This window comes from Salminus brasiliensis, chromosome 10 (genome assembly GCF_030463535.1).
Source record: "Salminus brasiliensis chromosome 10, fSalBra1.hap2, whole genome shotgun sequence".
Classification (NCBI taxonomy): Eukaryota; Metazoa; Chordata; class Actinopteri; order Characiformes; family Bryconidae; genus Salminus; species Salminus brasiliensis.
In genome coordinates this window covers 38,280,868-38,298,841 of record NC_132887.1, presented here as the reverse complement: position 1 = coordinate 38,298,841, position 17,974 = coordinate 38,280,868, and the positions used below count along the sequence as shown (strand labels likewise).

General features: G+C 45.4%; 2 protein-coding genes across 6 annotated transcripts in view; both read left to right on the top strand.

The window, feature by feature from the left end:
- Positions 1–8,403, top strand: part of dlgap2a (discs, large (Drosophila) homolog-associated protein 2a) — a 244,433-nt gene extending 236,030 nt beyond the window's left edge. Inside the window, 2 exon segments of the mRNA XM_072690048.1 lie at positions 515–667; positions 1,158–8,403. Of these exon segments, the coding sequence (XP_072546149.1) occupies positions 515–667; positions 1,158–1,358 (354 nt within the window). The 3' untranslated portion in view covers positions 1,359–8,403.
- A 453-nt stretch (positions 8,404–8,856) lies between these two features.
- Positions 8,857–17,974, top strand: part of arhgef10 (Rho guanine nucleotide exchange factor (GEF) 10) — a 99,136-nt gene continuing 90,018 nt past the window's right edge. For 4 of the 5 annotated variants that reach the window (XM_072690039.1, XM_072690041.1, XM_072690040.1 and 1 more), the window contains exon 1: positions 13,148–17,965. The gene's annotated coding sequence lies outside the window, so the exon portion shown is untranslated. Of the gene's footprint in view, positions 8,927–10,020; positions 10,286–10,444; positions 10,805–12,843; positions 17,966–17,974 lie in introns of those variants that run through there. The other variant, XR_011980534.1, reaches the window with a different exon arrangement.

Sequence of the window (17,974 nt, the reverse complement as noted above, 5' to 3'; positions counted from 1 at the left end):
TTAGGGTATCCCTCAAGGACAACATGTGAAGCACCTTCATTTTTAAGAGATTTTAAGAGATCCAATCATTTCCGATGTTCTGTGAGTAGGTAGGCCTACTGTTCGGCCCAGTAACCAGCCCTGGCCTGCCACAAGCTGTGGCTGTTCCTGACTGGACTTTTAAGGAGAGCACATCCTATTAAGCAGGCAAAGGGAAAAGCATTGCGGCAGTAAGCAGCAAGTTTGAGATTCAGATGGTCCAAAGAATCTTGGCGAACGCTGTTCAGAGAAAATGACCTTGGCTTTTGCCTGCATTCGCTGGAGAAGCTGATCTGAATTCGGAAGAAACGGCTCTCCAGATACTGTATCATGCTGACCCCCAGCTTCCCCGACCACAGCTGGACATCTAGTGGCCGCAAAGAGAATTGCAGGACACTGTGTTTAAAGCAAACCTGTGTTACGTAAAAAACAACAGCAGTGTTTAAGATGACTGAAGTGACGTATCTAACAGTGTGACCCCTGCTGTGCCCCGCAGGACCCCAGTGCCATGCCCCGACCCACCTCTCAGGACCTGGCTGGATTCTGGGACCTGCTGCAGCTCTCCATCGACGACGTCACCTCCAAGTTTGACGAACTGCAGAAGATCAAGAGCAACGACTGGAGGCTCATCGAGAGCCCTGTGAAGAAGGTGAGTAACCATGGCGTAACCATGGAAATGGGTGTAGCATAATCATGGAAATGGATGTTGCGTAACCATGGAAATGAGTGTTGCTTGTCTAGTCCCTGCAGAGAAGTATTGCCAATAGAATAGGACTCTGTAGAGCAGATCAACATCATGAACCTATTGGCACCATGCTGCCTAATGCCAGGCGTGGGCTAGAGGGGTATATAGCCCCCAGCATTGAGCTGTGCAGCAGTGGAGGAACTGTGTTCTCTGGAATGACAGTCCTCTATCCACTTTGTTTGGAATGAGGTGGGGTAGTGATTATCCAACAGCCTGACCTCACTATCGCTCTTGTTGCTGAATGCAATCAAATCCTCACAACAGTGCTTTAACAAAATCAGGTAGAAAACCTTCCTCCCTGGACCCAGTTTCAGAAGTGAGTCCCAATACTTTTGTCCATGCAGTGCATATATAACTGACAGTGACTGTGTGCGTATGTGTGTTTGTCACATAGCTCCCGCCCCCCGTACCAAAGAAGACGCTGCGTAAGAGTGTGACGCGGGAGAAGTCTCTGGACCTGCCTGACCGGCAGAGGCAGGAAGCGCGGCGGCGGCTGATGGCCGCAAAGCGGGCGGCTTCGTTCCGCCAGAACTCGGCCACGGAGCGAGCGGACAGTATCGAGATCTACATCCCCGAAGCGCAGACGAGACTGTGAGAGAAAGAGAGAGAAAGACAGAGAGAGAGAGAGAGAGAGAGAACGAGAGAGAGAGAGACATAACTGGAGTGGGAGGGCCTTTGTCTCCATGCCTTCATCGCCACATGAGCTCCGCCAACTTCACACCATCATCAGCCACGCCATCATTCCTCCTCAGACAGCGCCAGCACCCACGCACCCCAGTCCTCAGCCAAGCCACACGAGGGGGTCTGCATATGACCTTTGACAAACGACAGCTGACCACTAGTTGGAAACATCAAGAGACGGAAGAAGAAAAGCAGAGCTGCTCAAAGCTGCTCATAATAATGACATAGTGAAGTGTTCGTAACAGGTATAGAAACAGCCATAACATTAAAACCACCTGCCTAATATTGTGTAGGTCCACCAAAACAGCTCTGACCCCTCAAGGCATGGACTCTGAAGGTGTCCTGTGGTATCTGGCACCAAGACTTTGGTGAAACGTTAGGAGCAGATCCTTTAAGCTGATCCTGTAAGTTGGGAGGTGGGGCCTCTAGAAACGCATCAATCAGTGCTTGTCCTTCCTTGGAGCATTTTTGGTAGGTACTGACCACTGCATACAGATTTGCCCGATGTTTCGGAGATATCCTGACCCAGTCGTCTAGACATCTAAAAATTTGGCTCAGATTCATACCTTACCTTACATCACCTTCAAGAACTACGTCCCACCCCCTGACAGGGGGTGTCATTGGAACCAGATCATCGGTGTTATTCACTTCACCTGTTGTGGTTTTAATGTTATGGCTGATCAGGTGTGTCAGTGTACGTCAACGTGCGTAAATCTCTGAAGTACTGAAGAATTCGAGGCCTTCATGGTACACCAATGGTGTCTGTGTCCGGCTGGGCGGGATTTAGGCATGTTGACGTGAGCTGACAAGCTTAGCCTCTGAAATGGCTAAATCACTAAACTAGCCTAAACTAGCGTTAGCCACGCATTTGGCTACACAGTTCCAAGGTCTGAGAATCGGGTGTCGGGAATGAGGTCTGGTCTGAAAAGTGGCTGAAAGCCTTGGTGCTTTTCCGATTTTTCCGCGTTATCGAAGTGCTATTACGAACACTGGGATCTGAAACCAGCACCAGGTCACAGGAGATGTTTTTTTTTAATTTTTTTTAGTTTTGTTTTTTTATTTTAGCTCCGCCCCATTTCTCTCCTTCTCTCTCTACATCACTCTACCCTCTTCATCTTCATGACGTCCATGATCTGAACTATCCTGTGAACAATTGTGAAAGTGCCAATGCTTCAAATACCTCAAAAACGTGCATGATAGACTGGAGCTCTAGGTCAATGCAAGATAGCGGGCAGTCTAACTTAGGTGAACCTTAGGTGAACGTTTGTAGAACATTGACGTATATTATATAATGGGAAGTCCAATAACGAGTCACTCAGGTAGACAGAAGCTCTACCCTGATGGTTAACAAGTCTAGAGTAACCCAAACCACAAGCCGAAACAACAAGATCACCGTCTTCGCGACTGCAAACGAAAGCGAAAGCAGATGGGTGTCCAACGACGTCACGCTTGAACCACGTGAGAAGTATTGTGCTGGTTTGGTTTGGTTCTCATCTTTTTTAAAACACTTTCATACTCCACTCCATTCCGAATTCCGGTTTCTATCTCGTTTCGCAGGAGAGAACTTCGAATGGATTCGCTTAGGTCTTTAAAAATCAACGATGTATAGGTTACGAGAAAACAAAACAATGCATTTTTGCACTTTCTTCTTCTTCTAAATATACTCCTGTATGTATTTCCAAGGGAAATGTATTTATTGACGTTCACAAACAAAAAAAAGGTATTGTTGCAGTTGAATTGCAAGGTTGTGTGCGGGTAGTGATTTGAAGTTTCCACCGTTTTCTTTCTACAGGACTTTCTGTGGGGGTTTGGGGTGGGGAGTTAAACAGCAAGAGTCCGAACAGCAAGCCGATGTCATTCGTTTTCTGCAGATGATGCTGGCAGGTTAGGTAGGTGAAGGAGAACCTGAGAAGAACCTAAAAAGTGCATTGTCAGGTCTTAGGCCCCGTCCGCTGTTATTCAGATGGTTTCTTTCTTCGTCTCCAAGAAATGCCTCGAAAAACCAACCATCGCTCACAAAACCAACCAAAGCCCTGTAGACTTTAGGCTTTTCCCCCTCACGATCTCTAGCTAGAAGGCTTACAACCTTCGTGAGCCACTAGCATTGTGGAGTGTCTCTATTATTTTTTCTCTATTATCAGTCGTGTTACAACTGGTTAGGACATCAGCCGCTGCCTTCAGACTGCTGAGACGTCACCAAAGCTGTGCTAAGCTAATACGCACAGCCCACAAACCCTGTTTTTCCTTCAAGAATTGCTTTTAACTAAGCTCTTTTCTGTTGATTTGACCTTCTTAGCGCCAGTGTAACGACAGGTTTTAACATCTGCCGCTGCCCTCAGGGTATTGCAGGTGAGTCCTGATTGCGAATGCGTCGCGGAAGCTGTGCGAAGCCCAAAATCCTGGTTTTCCCTCAATAATAACTTTTAACTACTCTCAGTTTGGGGGGCGATAACACAGTCAACACATCAGAAATCATCTCGAGAAGAATGCCAGGGTAGACCTTAACTCATCCCAAGCTGAAGCAGAGTGTCTTATGGTATGCTGTCCAACCGCAAGCTGGGAGGTAGAGTTTTCCTAGCTTTCTCCAAACCTGACTTTGGCTAATGAGGATTCAGTCAGACACAGACTATTAAAAAAGTCCAAACGAATTCAGTGACAATGGAGCTCTCACAAATCTCCATCCTGGAGAACGTTCTCAGAAAGTGTTCAGTAACTGTGGACGGGGCCTCAAACCAATTAAGCCTCTCACTAGTCCAGCTTGTCTTGGCCTACCATGAAGCTTGTAGGAGTTTGGTCCACCTTCCACAAAAGAATGGCTCTCCAGCCTCTACCCAAGTTTGTCAGGGTGGGAGGATTGACCGTTGGCTCTTGAATTCTCTGGAACAGGCCTGGGCAGACGCCAAACCTTTTGTCATATTTTCCATATTTTGTCTCTCGCTGTGACGAATTGAACAAGCCTGTATCAAAAGAAGCTGACCCGGGGAGATTTCAATCTCTCCATGACCTTTCGGAGGGCGTCTATGTTATCTGCGCTTACCCTCCGTGGCAGATGGTGATGAGACATGATGTGTCATCTGGGCCCTGGAGATATGGAGGCGGTGGGGGATTTTTCTAGCGGATGAATCCAACGCAGAGGGCGGCAGCGAACAGGCAGGCGGCTCGACCGGTTTTGTCTTCTTGCTCAGCTCCTTTCCGGCGTCGAATTCTGAAGAGACGAGAGGTTTTACACTGCTGTAAAACTACATTGTGCGATCGGGTTGTCTTCTTCTGTAGGAGGTGGTTTGGTTTCTCTAAAGAACGGTTTCATAAAACCACCCACTTATGGTGCTGCTAACTCCATTAGAAACTTCGGTCCAAAGAAAGAAGCCTGGCCTCTTGTCCCGCACGTCTTGTTCTGTGTGTTGGCGGGACATTTTTTTTAGCTTTTCCTATTTTTAGTTCATATGGCCCTCTCATCTGTCCGTTTGAGATACTGTATGTCCAAAAGTATCCAGACACCTCAGATGTTCAGTTCTGCACACACAGCATCTATTATCTCCACTAGAATGGGATGCTCTAGATTAGCTGCACATGAGCCTAAGGTCACTATGCCTTCGGCCGTGAAGCAGTGAAACTGCATTTTCTGGAACCATGGCGCTCCACCCTACCTTTGGTGCGAGTTGGGGTGGCAGAACCGATCATCAGTACAACATCAGTACCTGAGCTCAGTGATACTCTCTTGTGGCTGAATCCAATCAAATCATCCTCACATATAGTATAAATAAAAAGGGGGGCACATTCTCTTGATTTAATACCCTTGATTTAGAAGAAGCTCTGGATGAGCTGGTGTCCACAAACTTTTGGGCATACAGTGTATCTTGTGCTTAGACAGAGTGAGGAAGTCCTGACAGGTTTGCGATCCTCCTTCCCGAGAGACGGTATGTAGGGAAAACGTGGCTTCGCTGTGCTGCTCTGAGGGTCACCCTGAGTGACCCTAAATGACCTCTGATGTGTAGCTTTTCTCCCCCCTCACGATCTCTCTTTACTACCAGGCCTACAACCTTCTTGAGTCCTACCGCCACTGGCATTGTGGATTGTCTCTATTTGGTTTCATTTTTGACCTTTTCTAGGTACTGTAAGAACAGGTCGTAACATCAGCCACTGCCCTCAGGGTATTGCAGGTGAGTCCTGACTGCTAATGCATTGCGCAAGCTGTGCTAAGCTAACGCGTGCAGCCCAAAATCACGATTTTCCCTTTTAAGAATAGCTTTTAACTACGCTCGGTTTTGTTGTTAAGCTATAGGCAGTTCAACTTAAGTGCTTTATGAAGCACGGCACCATCGTTTTAGCCCAACACAGACAGTTTTAGCTGGGGTAGCACACAGTTAGTATTATAGGAACTGCATTCAAGCAGCAGATGGGATTAGCTCTGACATGCCGGAGCTTGTGCGAGGCATTTTTACATGCACATGCTCTGTGATTCAAAGCCTTTCAGATAAACACATACAGCTGTTGTTATTATTATTGTTATTATTATTATTATTGATTGTCCTTGATGGGAAATTGATGCCTTACATTTCCTGTATTTGGACTAACACGCTAAAATGAGGTGGTCACACCATGCGTTTGGTATTATAACGTTATACCAGCCCCTTTCCCCTCTCTAGGGTGGGCTTTGGACTCTAGGCCCTATTTGACCAAGGGTTCTACCGGCTCAGCAAGTCGTCTACAAAGCATATAATACTATACATAATTGCTGAATTTGCACTTGATTCGACATCATACTAAACACCAGAGATAATGGGTGGTCGGTGTACTCGTGTTGTTGCTCATTAATGTGTTTTATTTATTAATTTTTTTGTGCGAAATTTGGGCTCATTATTAAAAAAAGAAAAGTGAAGCTTTTGCAAAAGTGGCCTGTAATATTGTTGTGGAGATGTAGGAAGTGTTTATGAAGATAAGTGTGTAGTGCGTCGTCCAGTTTCTCTCGAGGTTTCTCTCAGTCCCCCTAATTGGTTCCCACTCTTCAAAAACATGCAGTTTTTTCAGTATGTGGACCAGGCTAGGAGGCCACCACACCGGGCAAATGGGCCGTATATGCCATAAACTCCCCCTCACTGTTTTTTCTTCGGGACACCAGACATTAGGCCCAGTTCTGGACTTTGATAGCTCTCTAATGACTAAGCTTACACTCAGAATCAGCTCTTACTTTAAAGGGACCATATCTTGAGAACGTGGTAATGGAAAGTGAAGAAGTGAGGGCCTAGTGCTTTGTTAGTATTGCTAACATCACAAAAGTAGCGTGTGGACTGTGGAGAAGCCTGTTTTAGATGAATGGTGGTTGTGATGTCACAAGGGCAATCCCAAGAAAGGGTGGGAAATGGTCAGGGAAAGGTTAGCCACCACTGTTTTGCTATGTATATACTGTGTGGACCAGGAGAAATGCTGGAGAAATGTAGGATATGGGCCCTTTAAAGCTGCTAGCACAAGAGCTAGGTCAACCTGTGGAGCCACAGAGCTGTTATTACGGACAACAAATGAGGCACACGGTTCGAACTGGGTCTAAAGAAGGACGGGACTCGATACGGTTTAGAAGGGGGTCTTCCAAGGCTTTTCTGAGTGGACATGCTAAGATGCGAAAACGCTAAATTCTCTATATTTTTCTTCGGTATGTTTTTAAGGGAATATTTGCCATGTTGCATTTGCACGCCTGTCGTTGGAGGCGTGCAGTGCTACGCAGTTCCAGTCGTGGATGGACAATGCAGCACTGTTCCCGCCACAGCAACAGTGGCAGGGCTTCAGCAGGCCATCGCACCCAGTCCGATTTTTTTATTTATTTCTTTTTTTCCCAGTCAGGACGATTTGCAGTAAGTTTTGCACAAATGGACAAAGGAGAAACGAAGAAAATCATGAAGATGATCAGCAAAGTTACAATCATTGTACTCTTAGTGTACTCTTGCCATGAAAATCGAGTCACGAAACCAGTGCAGAACTCTTGGTATTATTAATGTTATTAGCCCGCTACTGCTAATGCTAGTACTAGCGCTGTTAAAGGCCCGTTTACAGGCTGGATGTGTTGTTTAGGAGAGCAGACGCCATGAATACATTAAGACTACAGATAAAAGCCTACATTCCCTCCCACCTGAATTCATTAACACGTATTATTAGCAAACCAGGTGCATTCAGATCTGATGCTAACACTCTGCCAAAGCCATGGGCCCTGATAATTAGCCTAGCTTCTCAGAACCACCTTCTTCCATTTCTGCTGGAACTGCTTTATGTTTTTATTTCTCTTTCACCATCCAGTGGAGTCAAGGCTGAGAGATGTAACTGCTTGGTTCTCGGGAATGTGAAACCGCATTGAAAAACAGAAAACTAACGAAGAAGATGAATAAATAAATATATATATATATATATAAAAAAGGTAGTTGTTTAGCTAATAATATTTTCATTTATTATACTGTATAGGCTATCATATCAATATTAAGGATGAATATAATACCAAATATTCATTATTTGTACAGAAATATATAAATATATATATAGATATATATATAAATATATAAATGATGCTTCATCGAAACAAAAACAGAAAAAACTATTTTCTGCTCTTCCTCATAGTTTAGTTTCTTTAATCTTTTTTTTTTGTTTGTTTGTTTTTTGTTGCCTGGGTTGTTTTGATACACTCTTACGATGGCATGCAAGATTACTGATATTGAATGTCTGATTTGTCGCTTCATTGCTTTTCGTATCACATTGTTGAATGTTATACGTCGATTTATTTGTTTACATTTTACGGCACAAAAAAAATGTATTTATTATCTATTGATTCCGGTGTTTCATTTGTGTTCGAGAAATATGGTTTGGAGGCTTTTATGGTCACTCCGGCTCTTTGGGTTAATTTTCACGAGATGTTGATTTATGGCTTTGGTCATCCAAATGTAAATATTTCTGCCATTAAATTTTTTGGAAGAAAACACTTGGCACATTTACTTGGAGTAGTTTGGTTTCTCTCTTATTTATTTAGTCATTTATTTCCATAGCAAGTTGGGTGTGCACAAAACTGCAATGAATTACATTACAAATGCAATGCAATACAGTTTAATGCAATAATATTAATTTATAAATTAAAAAAAAAGATAGTTAAAAAAGTAAATACAATTGTAAAAGTTTTATATATTTACATATGAAAAGTACATATTTTTTTTATTTTTAAATAATTATTCTTTTACACAGACAAATATATTATTATTATTATTATTATAATCAATAATTTACACGTTTGCAAAAATAGTGGCGCACATTCGAGCGAACTTTGGCATTTGATTGGTTCCCAGACACGTCATTAACTCCACTCTGACCAATCGGTGAAAGTCGGCAAAAAGAAGGAGGCGGGACGTCGCCTCGCCTCGTCATGTGACCAAATAGCTGTGACACTGAGCGCTGAGAGGAGCCGGGAGCCGCTGTGAAGGAATGGAGCGGAGCACGGCTCCATAAAAGCAGGTAACCCTGACATTTCAGTGCTCATTAAGTCGGATAGCGTTTAGTCATATTTTTTGTGTAGCTGAGGTAATTAAATAAAGCGTAAAAATGCGTTTTAGGGGGGGGTAAAGAAGGCTACGTCTGAACAGCTGTAGCTAGGCGGTTAGCTCGGTGGCTAACCTGCAGTACTGCACAGAGAGTGTCGTTGTTTACACTGAACAGAGAAACCCGGCGCTGAGTGTGTGTGTGTGTGTGTGTGTGTGTGTGTGTGTGTGTGTGTGTGTGTGTGTGTGTGTGTAGCTAACGGTATTCAGTCCTTCCCCCAGACCTGACCATTCCTGGCATGAACTCCACAAGACCTGTGAAGGTGTCCTGTGGTATCTGGCACCAAGACGTTAGCAGCAGATGCTTTAGCTATCATCAGTGAGCCTCAGGTGGCCCTTTTTTCCATCAGCACTTTTGGTAGGTACTGACCACTGGTATACCAGACGAACACCCCACTAGACCTGCCTGATGTTTTGGAGACGTTCTGACCCAGTCCTCCAGCCATCACAGGTCTTGGTTCTTGCCAAAGTGTCTCAGATCATTGTCAGTGGTGCTAATGTTTTGGCTGATTGGTATGATGGGGCAGTGGTGGCTCAGCGGTTAGAGCGCCAGGATATCGATAACAGGGTTGTGGGTTCGATTCCCGGGCTCGGCAAGCTGCCACTGTTGGGCCCTTGAGCAAGGCCCTTTACCCTCTCTGCTCCCCGGGCGCTGGAGTTGGCTGCCCACCGCTCTGGGTGTGTGTGTGTACTCACTGCCCCTAGCTCACTAGTGTGTGTGTGAGTGTGTGTTCACTACCAGATGGGTTAAATGCGGAGGACACATTTCGCTGTACAGTGACATTACCTTTATATAATGCATTTGGAGTCAGGATAGAGACTCATTGACCTTATTTGCGGTCAGCGGGAAGGCAGAGCGATACACAGGACTGTTTTAGTTGGTAGAAATAAAGCAGTTCCTCATTTCTTTAACGGGCTGACCACTTGAGAAGTGTCCCTGCTCTCGAGATCGCCGTTCTACTTTCCCAGGAATCAGTGTGGCTTATCATCGGTTTACCTTCTGTGTTGCAGGTGGTTGGAAAGGTCTGTTATTGCTCAATTGAGAAAAAAAAAATTTACCCAGACCGAACAGGGTGGAAAGATGGCCTCCCAGCCCACTATCATGACTCCTGTGGAGCTTCCCAGCAGCATCTTCAACCTGGAGTACTCTTCCAGGGAGCTGCAGCTACGGATCATCGGCCTGGGCTTCCTCTTCTACGGCCTCTTCTTCCTCATCTGCCACATCCTGTCTGCCATGCTGTCCCATACGTATCGTGCTCTGCCTGCTAGAGAAAAGGTGTGTATGTGTATTTTCCCAGCAGTGCGTTTCAGGGTTTTCCTAAAAGGTTGCTACCAATCTTTTACATGGGACAGTAATTGATTCTTTTTTAAATAAATGATACAGACAGTCGAACACGGACCAGGTGAAACATCTAACATCTTGACTTCCGTGTAGGTGTTCTGGGACCTGGCGGCAACGCGAGCCATGTTCGGTGTACAGAGCACAGTGGCGGGTCTGCAGGCTCTCACCGAAGACGGCCCCGTGTTTGACGACAAAGTGAACGGCCAGACCGGATGGTCGTGGTTCAACGTGCTGACGGCGGTGGGCTTCTTCGTGTTTGAGAACGTGGCGCTGCACAGCTCCAGCGTGGCCTTCCGCACCTTCGACCTGCCACTGGCTGTCCACCACGCCTTTGCACTGGCTGGGTTTGCTGGGGCCGTGGTGTGGGACAGTGTGGGCCACTTCCTGCCCATGGTCACCCTGCTGCTGGAGATGAGCACACCCTTCACCTGCATCTCCTGGATGCTGCTAAAGGTGAGGGAGCAAGTCAAGATGTGTTATAGGGGTAACTGGAGGAAAAAACAAAAAACAGGGACTTTGGGGTTAAGGAGATGGGTTAGTTTGGCCCAGATGGGGTCTGCAATGATCCACAGATTCGGGCCAACATTTGCGCTGACCCAAAACGGGAGGTTGTGGACGGGGAGACGGGAGTCAGCATGGTCTGTTCAGACTGCAGAGGGAGTCGTAGATGAGTAACATAGCGCATATTGGAGCCAAACTCTACGTACGAGGCAGATGTTGAGGTACTTTTACTATAGAAAAAATTGAAACTGCCTAAAAGCTGGAAACTGCACTTTTCAGACTCAATTTTCAGTGGCGATTGACGAGACCTGTTCAGATTGAGTCACTGACCAGTTTAAACTACTAGGTTACCCTCAGAGTTGGGTTAAAAAAGAAGAAGAAATCAAACATGATCTACTCTGACTGGTCTGAAACGCCCCACACACACTACTCGATTCTCTCTCCAACTCCAACTGACGAAAAAACTGCAGACTAAAGCCGACCAGCATAAACTCTGCCATACTGAGAATTGGGGTAAAACTCGTGTAGTGTCAGCCTGGCTTTAGTTTGCTCTCGATTGTTGAAGTAAGTGGTGAAGATCACCATGGCCAGATCCAGATCCAGCTCCAGAGCTCCCTGACACCTTCAGAAAGAAGGTTGTAGATGCAGATGAATCTGGGAAGGGGGTTAAAAAGATCTGCGAACAGTTAGACTTTGGCCGTTCCAATGTCAGCTCAATCATTTTCAACTGGAGAGCATTTAAAGCCACTGCCATTAACATGGCCAGATCAGACTGTCCTTGCAAGTTCAGCCCAAGAACAGACCACAAGATGCACATAGGTCTCAAAAATTCCTAAAATGTCGGAAAATCACTTGCTTAAAATGTTGAAGTGTCCAGGCTCCCATTTCTACTTGTTTTTAGTTATTTACACTAATCAAGGTGTCCGGAAAGGCAGGATAGCATCTGACCTTCAGCACTGCAGGAAACCAACCAAACACCGGACTAGTAGTGCTGTACTATTAACGTGGTTGGAGAACTAAGCTGGAGAGCAAAAAGTCAGAAAGCCAGAAAGTCACTGATCCATCCCTTTAGTTTTGCTTCTGCTTTTAAAATAGTCAACATTTTGAGGCTTCCCTTCTCTACATAGGTGTGAACTTTTCACGTGTGAAACTGAGCTTTAGCCATATTTGCATTGGGACGGGTCCCTCAACCGACACTGTGTTTCTTAGAAAGAGGAACTGTTCCACCGTGACCATTGTTAAGGTTTTTAAAATACTGCAGTCGATTCTGCAGCACTTGTAGAGTGTTTAACACCGTATCATTTTCATACTCTGGTCAGATGTTCCTCAGACATGGTCACTATGAATTAGTGGAAACGCTTTTTTTATAATAACATTTACAGATGTGTTTATAAATGCTTCGATTCCAGTTATTAAACATGTATTAAGTGTCTGTGTTTCTTTAATCAACTAATACACAGTCATATCGGAATATTATGACCATCCCCGGTCACTCTCCATATAGGAGCACTGTGTAGTTCTGTAATTCCAGACTGTAGTCCATCTGTTTCTCTGCATACTCTGTTAGCCTCTAGCCGGTTGGCCTCCATTACAAAGCATATATCATTTGAGTGTCACTGCTGTGACCCTGACATGGTGATGGCGTGATGCACGGTTAGTGGAGATAGTCCTCTAGTCTTTCATCAGTGGTCAGGTTCTGACCACAGAGCTGCAGGTTTTGATGGTGGGCCGACTCTCAACCTAGCAGCACCACACCCCAGCACACTACCATATTGGGGTCACTGCTGGTCTGAGAACAGTCCATCACCCAAATACTATCTGGTGAACAGCAGCCCTGCGCTTTTAAAAATAAAGGTGTCTCAGATGATTCTGGTAAAGAATCTGTAAAGAACATAGTGATGAAACTTTGATGATATTCTTGATGGTTTGACCTTCTGCTTTCCTTCCCTTTGCTCATTTTCCCCTCCCACCCGTCCTCTCTTCTTCTGTAGGCTGGCTGGGCTCAGACACTGTTCTGGAAGGCTAACCAGTGGCTCATGATCCACATGTTCCACTGCCGGATGGTTCTGACCTACTATATGTGGTGGGTGAGCTGGAGCCACTGGACTGACCTGAGTATTCACATACCTCTGCCTCAGCGGCTGGTCTTCTTCACAGGCCTCGCCCTCCTCACCCTCCTCATTAACCCCATATGGACGCACAAGAAGACCATGCAGCTGCTCAACCCGGTGGACTGGAACTTCACCAACAAGCCGGCACCCGAGAACGGGCTCGGAGGAGGGAAAGCCCACTCCAGCTGATCGGGGAGATAGCACACGTGTACCTGATCGATTGGAGGGTAGAGTGGTGGGACGGTTTAGTGTTAAAGAACTGTTTTGTTATGGAAATCAATTTTTAAAGTTAGTACTTAATATTTTGAAGGAGAAAGATCTATTTTTCTTGTGAATTATGGGTTTCAGTTACTGACTGTTTTAGTATTGTGGTTGGATAACACAGCAGTTTTAAAGGAATAGTTGGTTAGGAATCAAATTGCCACAGCTTTCCTCACTTACCTGGATGTATTTGAGGTGCCATCTGAGGGGCTGTTTAGTTTAAAGCCCTAAACAGCTTCTGGTGTTGGCTGATTGGCTACACTTTAGGTAAAGGGAAAATTGTCAATTTGATTCCTCCCGAAAACTATTCCTTGTTTTGGTAATTGCATGCTGACCTAACCTGTCAGACTTTCTCTGCTCAGTATTTGCAGGTCTCATCGTTTGCAGTATGTCAGGGGGAACCAACTGCATTTCCCTCTGAAAGAAAGAGAGTCCAATTTCACAGGACCTCACAGCACAGCAGTGGTCAAGTTTCTTTGAAATGTGGCTTAAGGTTGACCGGCATGTGTCCTCTTACTGCCTCCGCACACCATTGCTGATCACTCTCAGCCACTCTAGACTACTGGCCTAATAGAAAATCAAATGTCGACTCTTCTGCTCTCAAACCAGATGTGGTTAATCGTATAACGAATGGCTAAGTATGTTGTATACATACTAATAGTGTATAGAACATACTATAGAACATACTTTTGTTCCTTTGGAACAATTATATTTATACTACTGGTTCAATGAATATACAAATGTACACAGCTGTCCACTTACCCCAGATTTTCCCAGTGGGTCAAGACATGTTTGGTGTCCAAAGTCTGCTTCTTTAGTTTGACACTGGAGCTACACTTCTGACAAACAATGAAAGAAGCCAGAGTCATCCTAATCTCTTCCATGAATGCAAGCCCACACGCTTCTCTTGGGGCATTTTTACACTTGTCCTTAGTACACGAGTTCTTACCCAGGACTAATTCTGGGCTCGTTTGGGGGAGGAGCTCAAGATCACTGGTTTTCTATCAGCCAGAAGAATTCCATACGAACTGTGAACCAATGCAAACACTCCAGCAGTGAAGCAGCACTTTTTAAAGTCCGGGCATTTCACCACACAGGAACGTCTGCAAACTAGGAGCCGTTCTCATAGGAGAAGGTTTTAAGCAAAGCAGGCGATAAGTCTTAGCAGTCACATGACTAAATGAACCAATCAGGCAACCCCACACATGATGCTGGGAGCGGATGGTTCCCTCACCTGCGTTTGACCAGACCAGAGTCCACTCTGGACCGCTCCTGGGCCCCAAAAAACGCTTTCACTCATGACCAGGCGTAATCCGTTTGAACCACATCTAGGTCCTCTTTGAGGTCACTCAGATGTGTCGATGGGGTTCCTATCCCTGGTCCTGGAGGACCCCTTGCCCTGCACAGTTTGTTGTTTGCCCTGCTCCCAACACACTTAATGACCAGCTAATCGGCTAATTAACGAGCTCTCCCTGAGTTGTTAGAGCAGGAAACCGAATTAGAACGTTCACATTACAAGCCTCATTAATCAACTGCGGAAGCAGGAGAGATGGATTTGCCATGGTCAGTGGCCTGTCAGGTTGTGAGTGACGCAAAATAAACTTTGAAATATGATTTGAGCGACCAGAGCACCAAGACTGAGACACATCTGTACAAATGGGATTGGAATCGCATTTCAAACCACCTCCAGATGTGGTTTGGATCAAAATCATGTGTTTTTTGGCTGTCCAGATTATCATAAATGTACATATGCCAGAAAATCATATTCGGAACATAGCCAAAGTGAGTGAAAACATCATGTCCACACAGCTCTGAAGAAATCCGATCTCACGTCATGTTAAGGCCATAAATCAGATTTGAGTCACTTCTGCCTGGTAATGTGAACGTAGCTTAAAATAAGCAGTTCAGAAGGTCCCCCTTATTGAGGCCTTAAGCTTTTCATCTTGACTGCGTTTACGGTTTCTGTTTATGGCCCTCCGTCTTCAGTTCAAGAATGTATTATCAGATATTTCTGAATATAAGCAGCAAAATCTGAGTTTGGACACCAGTCATGTCTTGGCTAATCAGCTACATCTGGCGCAAGTGGAAAATTGTGTAAATTAGATTTATCAACAAAGCAATTTCTTTCATGAAATTGAGATTTGACCTCAAGTGACCTGCAAAAGGTCTTCGGTTCACGTCTGTGCCCAAATATACCACCCTTGTTGCAAATAAGAGCCATGTGACCTCTTAAGGGGGAAGAGCGACTTCTCTTGTGTTCCTTTAAGTAGGAGCTGCAAGTGATATCGTCCCGTCACGGGTTTCATAAGCCCTTCTCAACTTCCTGTGTGCTTTGCTCTGGTGATCTGGGCAATATCATGAGGTTTTCGCTCAGGATCATGTGTTCATGTTTCAACGTGTGCAGATCTAGTCTCAAGTCTTCCTCAGTTTATCTAATAATTGTGTTTAGTCGATTTTAACTTGAATATATTCCGTTTTCTTACAGGAAATTCTCAGTTTAAGTGTCATATGCTTCCTATTCTAGTCACACACTGGAGAACCCGAGCAGGGTTGATGGCATTGCCTGCTGTCCAGTCATCTGCTGGTATTAGGCAGAAAGTCTCTCCTTTAGGGGCTGAATGTAGAACAGATTGCTCACAGAAGTGACTCTGTACCTGGAGGTACGACATCAAGGCCGTCTTTCTGCATTTATTAAAATCCCAGAGTTCAGAGTGCAGCATCAGTTTCACCAACCCTAAAACAGAACCCTGTGGGATTCCATAGAAATGTGCTAAACTAAACGCATAGCAGATGCATTTGGACTCTTTAACAGAATAATAAAGAGCTAGTAGATGTCCGTGATGGCCAGCATCACACGGAAGTAATGTGGGAAGACCAAGAGCCAGGCCAATTGTGCTCTCTCAGGCTCTGGCTGCGGATGGCCAGCAGCATGGTCTGAGCAACCGCTGGTTAATGCACTTCTTGCAGTCAGTCTGTAGGCCTAAACGGATTCCTCATTGGTTGGGAAACTGTTGAGGGCATCAACTACAACTTAGTGTTTTACAAACAGTGTTTTAATTATAGGTATTACTGACCAGGCCAATGGGGTCAGTGTCCACAGGTCCTCCTAGGGGCCCTCCACTCCTGTTCAGATTGTTCATGGCCACAGTATGGGCAATGGACATGGGTCTGTTGCATACCGGAGTGCAGGCCATCTGTGAGGAATCTGGGTTTGTGACGCTCCACTGTGTTCATGTGGACGTTCATTGGTCAATATATGTGACGCCTAGTTCTTCAGTTTATGTGTAGATGACACAGAAGAGCCACTTTTAGTGCCACACGTGCAGAGATCATCCCTGACCTTCATAACTACACTGTTGAGTAGAGTGGACCTTGTCCCGCCACAAAATATCTCACCATTTGATTCACAGACTCCACAAGACCTCGTCTTGTAGAAGGCGTCTTGTAAGTTGTGAGGTGGGGCCTCCATGAGCATCAGTGAGTCTTAGGTGCCCCCACAAGCCTGATATTTTGGTGATGTTCTGGCCCATTACAATAAGGCATTTGTCAGAGTGGCTCAGATTCTTATGCTTGCCATGTTTTACCTGCTTCCAACACCAGCATCACCTTCAAGAGCACACACACGCACAGCTTACAGTCTAGTCCCTGTACAAAAGTACTGCCAATAGAATAGGACTCTCTGCAGGAGCAGATAAACATGAGCCCATTGGCACCATGCTGCCTAATGCCAGGTGTGGGCTAGAGGGGTATAAAGCCCCCCAGCAGCATTGAGCTGTGGAGCAGTGGAAGAACTGTGTTCTCTGGAATGATGGATGGTGCTCCATCCAGTACTTTTGAGATGAGGTGGGGTGGCGATCTTCCTACATCCTGACCCTCACTAATTGCGCTCGTGTCACTGAACGCAGTTAAATCCTCACAATGAATGAATGAACGAGCAGGTGTCTCAATACTTTTGTCCGTATGGTGTATCGTCTAAGGATCACATGATCTGTATTTCCAACCCAAGGATGTCCAACAACTAGAGCCACAGACCTGCATGAACAATGCAATTTACACTACATGTCCAAAAGTTTGTGGACACCAGTTTGTATGCTATTTCTTTGGGACCTTGTGCCACCTTTGCTGGATTAACCGCTAATAAGCATTTACTCAAGATTGTTGGAACATTGATGTGAGGAGGATTTGTTTGTATTCAGCCAATGTTGATTAGTTCGGATAGGAGCTCCATCACTTCCAGAGGGTGCAGTTCCGATGGTCCACTGCTCCACATCCTAATGCTAGGAAGCTGTAGTCCTCTATAGTCCACACTATAGAGGACTACTTGGGCATGGCATCCTCAGGGTCCTGTGTGGCCTGAGGTCTAGCTGTATGAGGTGGGGTGGATCAGGGTTGGGTCCATTATCTGCGGAGGTTTGCGTTGCAGTGAGGTGCACGGGTTAGGGAATAGCGATCGTGGGCTGGTTGTTATTATGACCCTGTAATCAGATCCCAGAGTGCACTATTACTGAGGATGAGAGAGTGTCTTCTCGAGTGGGGTATTAAATGAACCACCTCTGTTTTATTTCTGTGGAAGAAACACCTCAGATGATACAGCTCTGTGTTCTAGGACAGATATTGCTGTTTATGGAGGCCTTCTGGGTCTCAGTGGGATCTAGAAATGGCTTTTCTACCAGTCAGACACTTGGATGAACAGTGGAAAGTTTGTGGACGCCAGCTTATCCAACATTTCTTCAACAATCAGGTGAGTTTA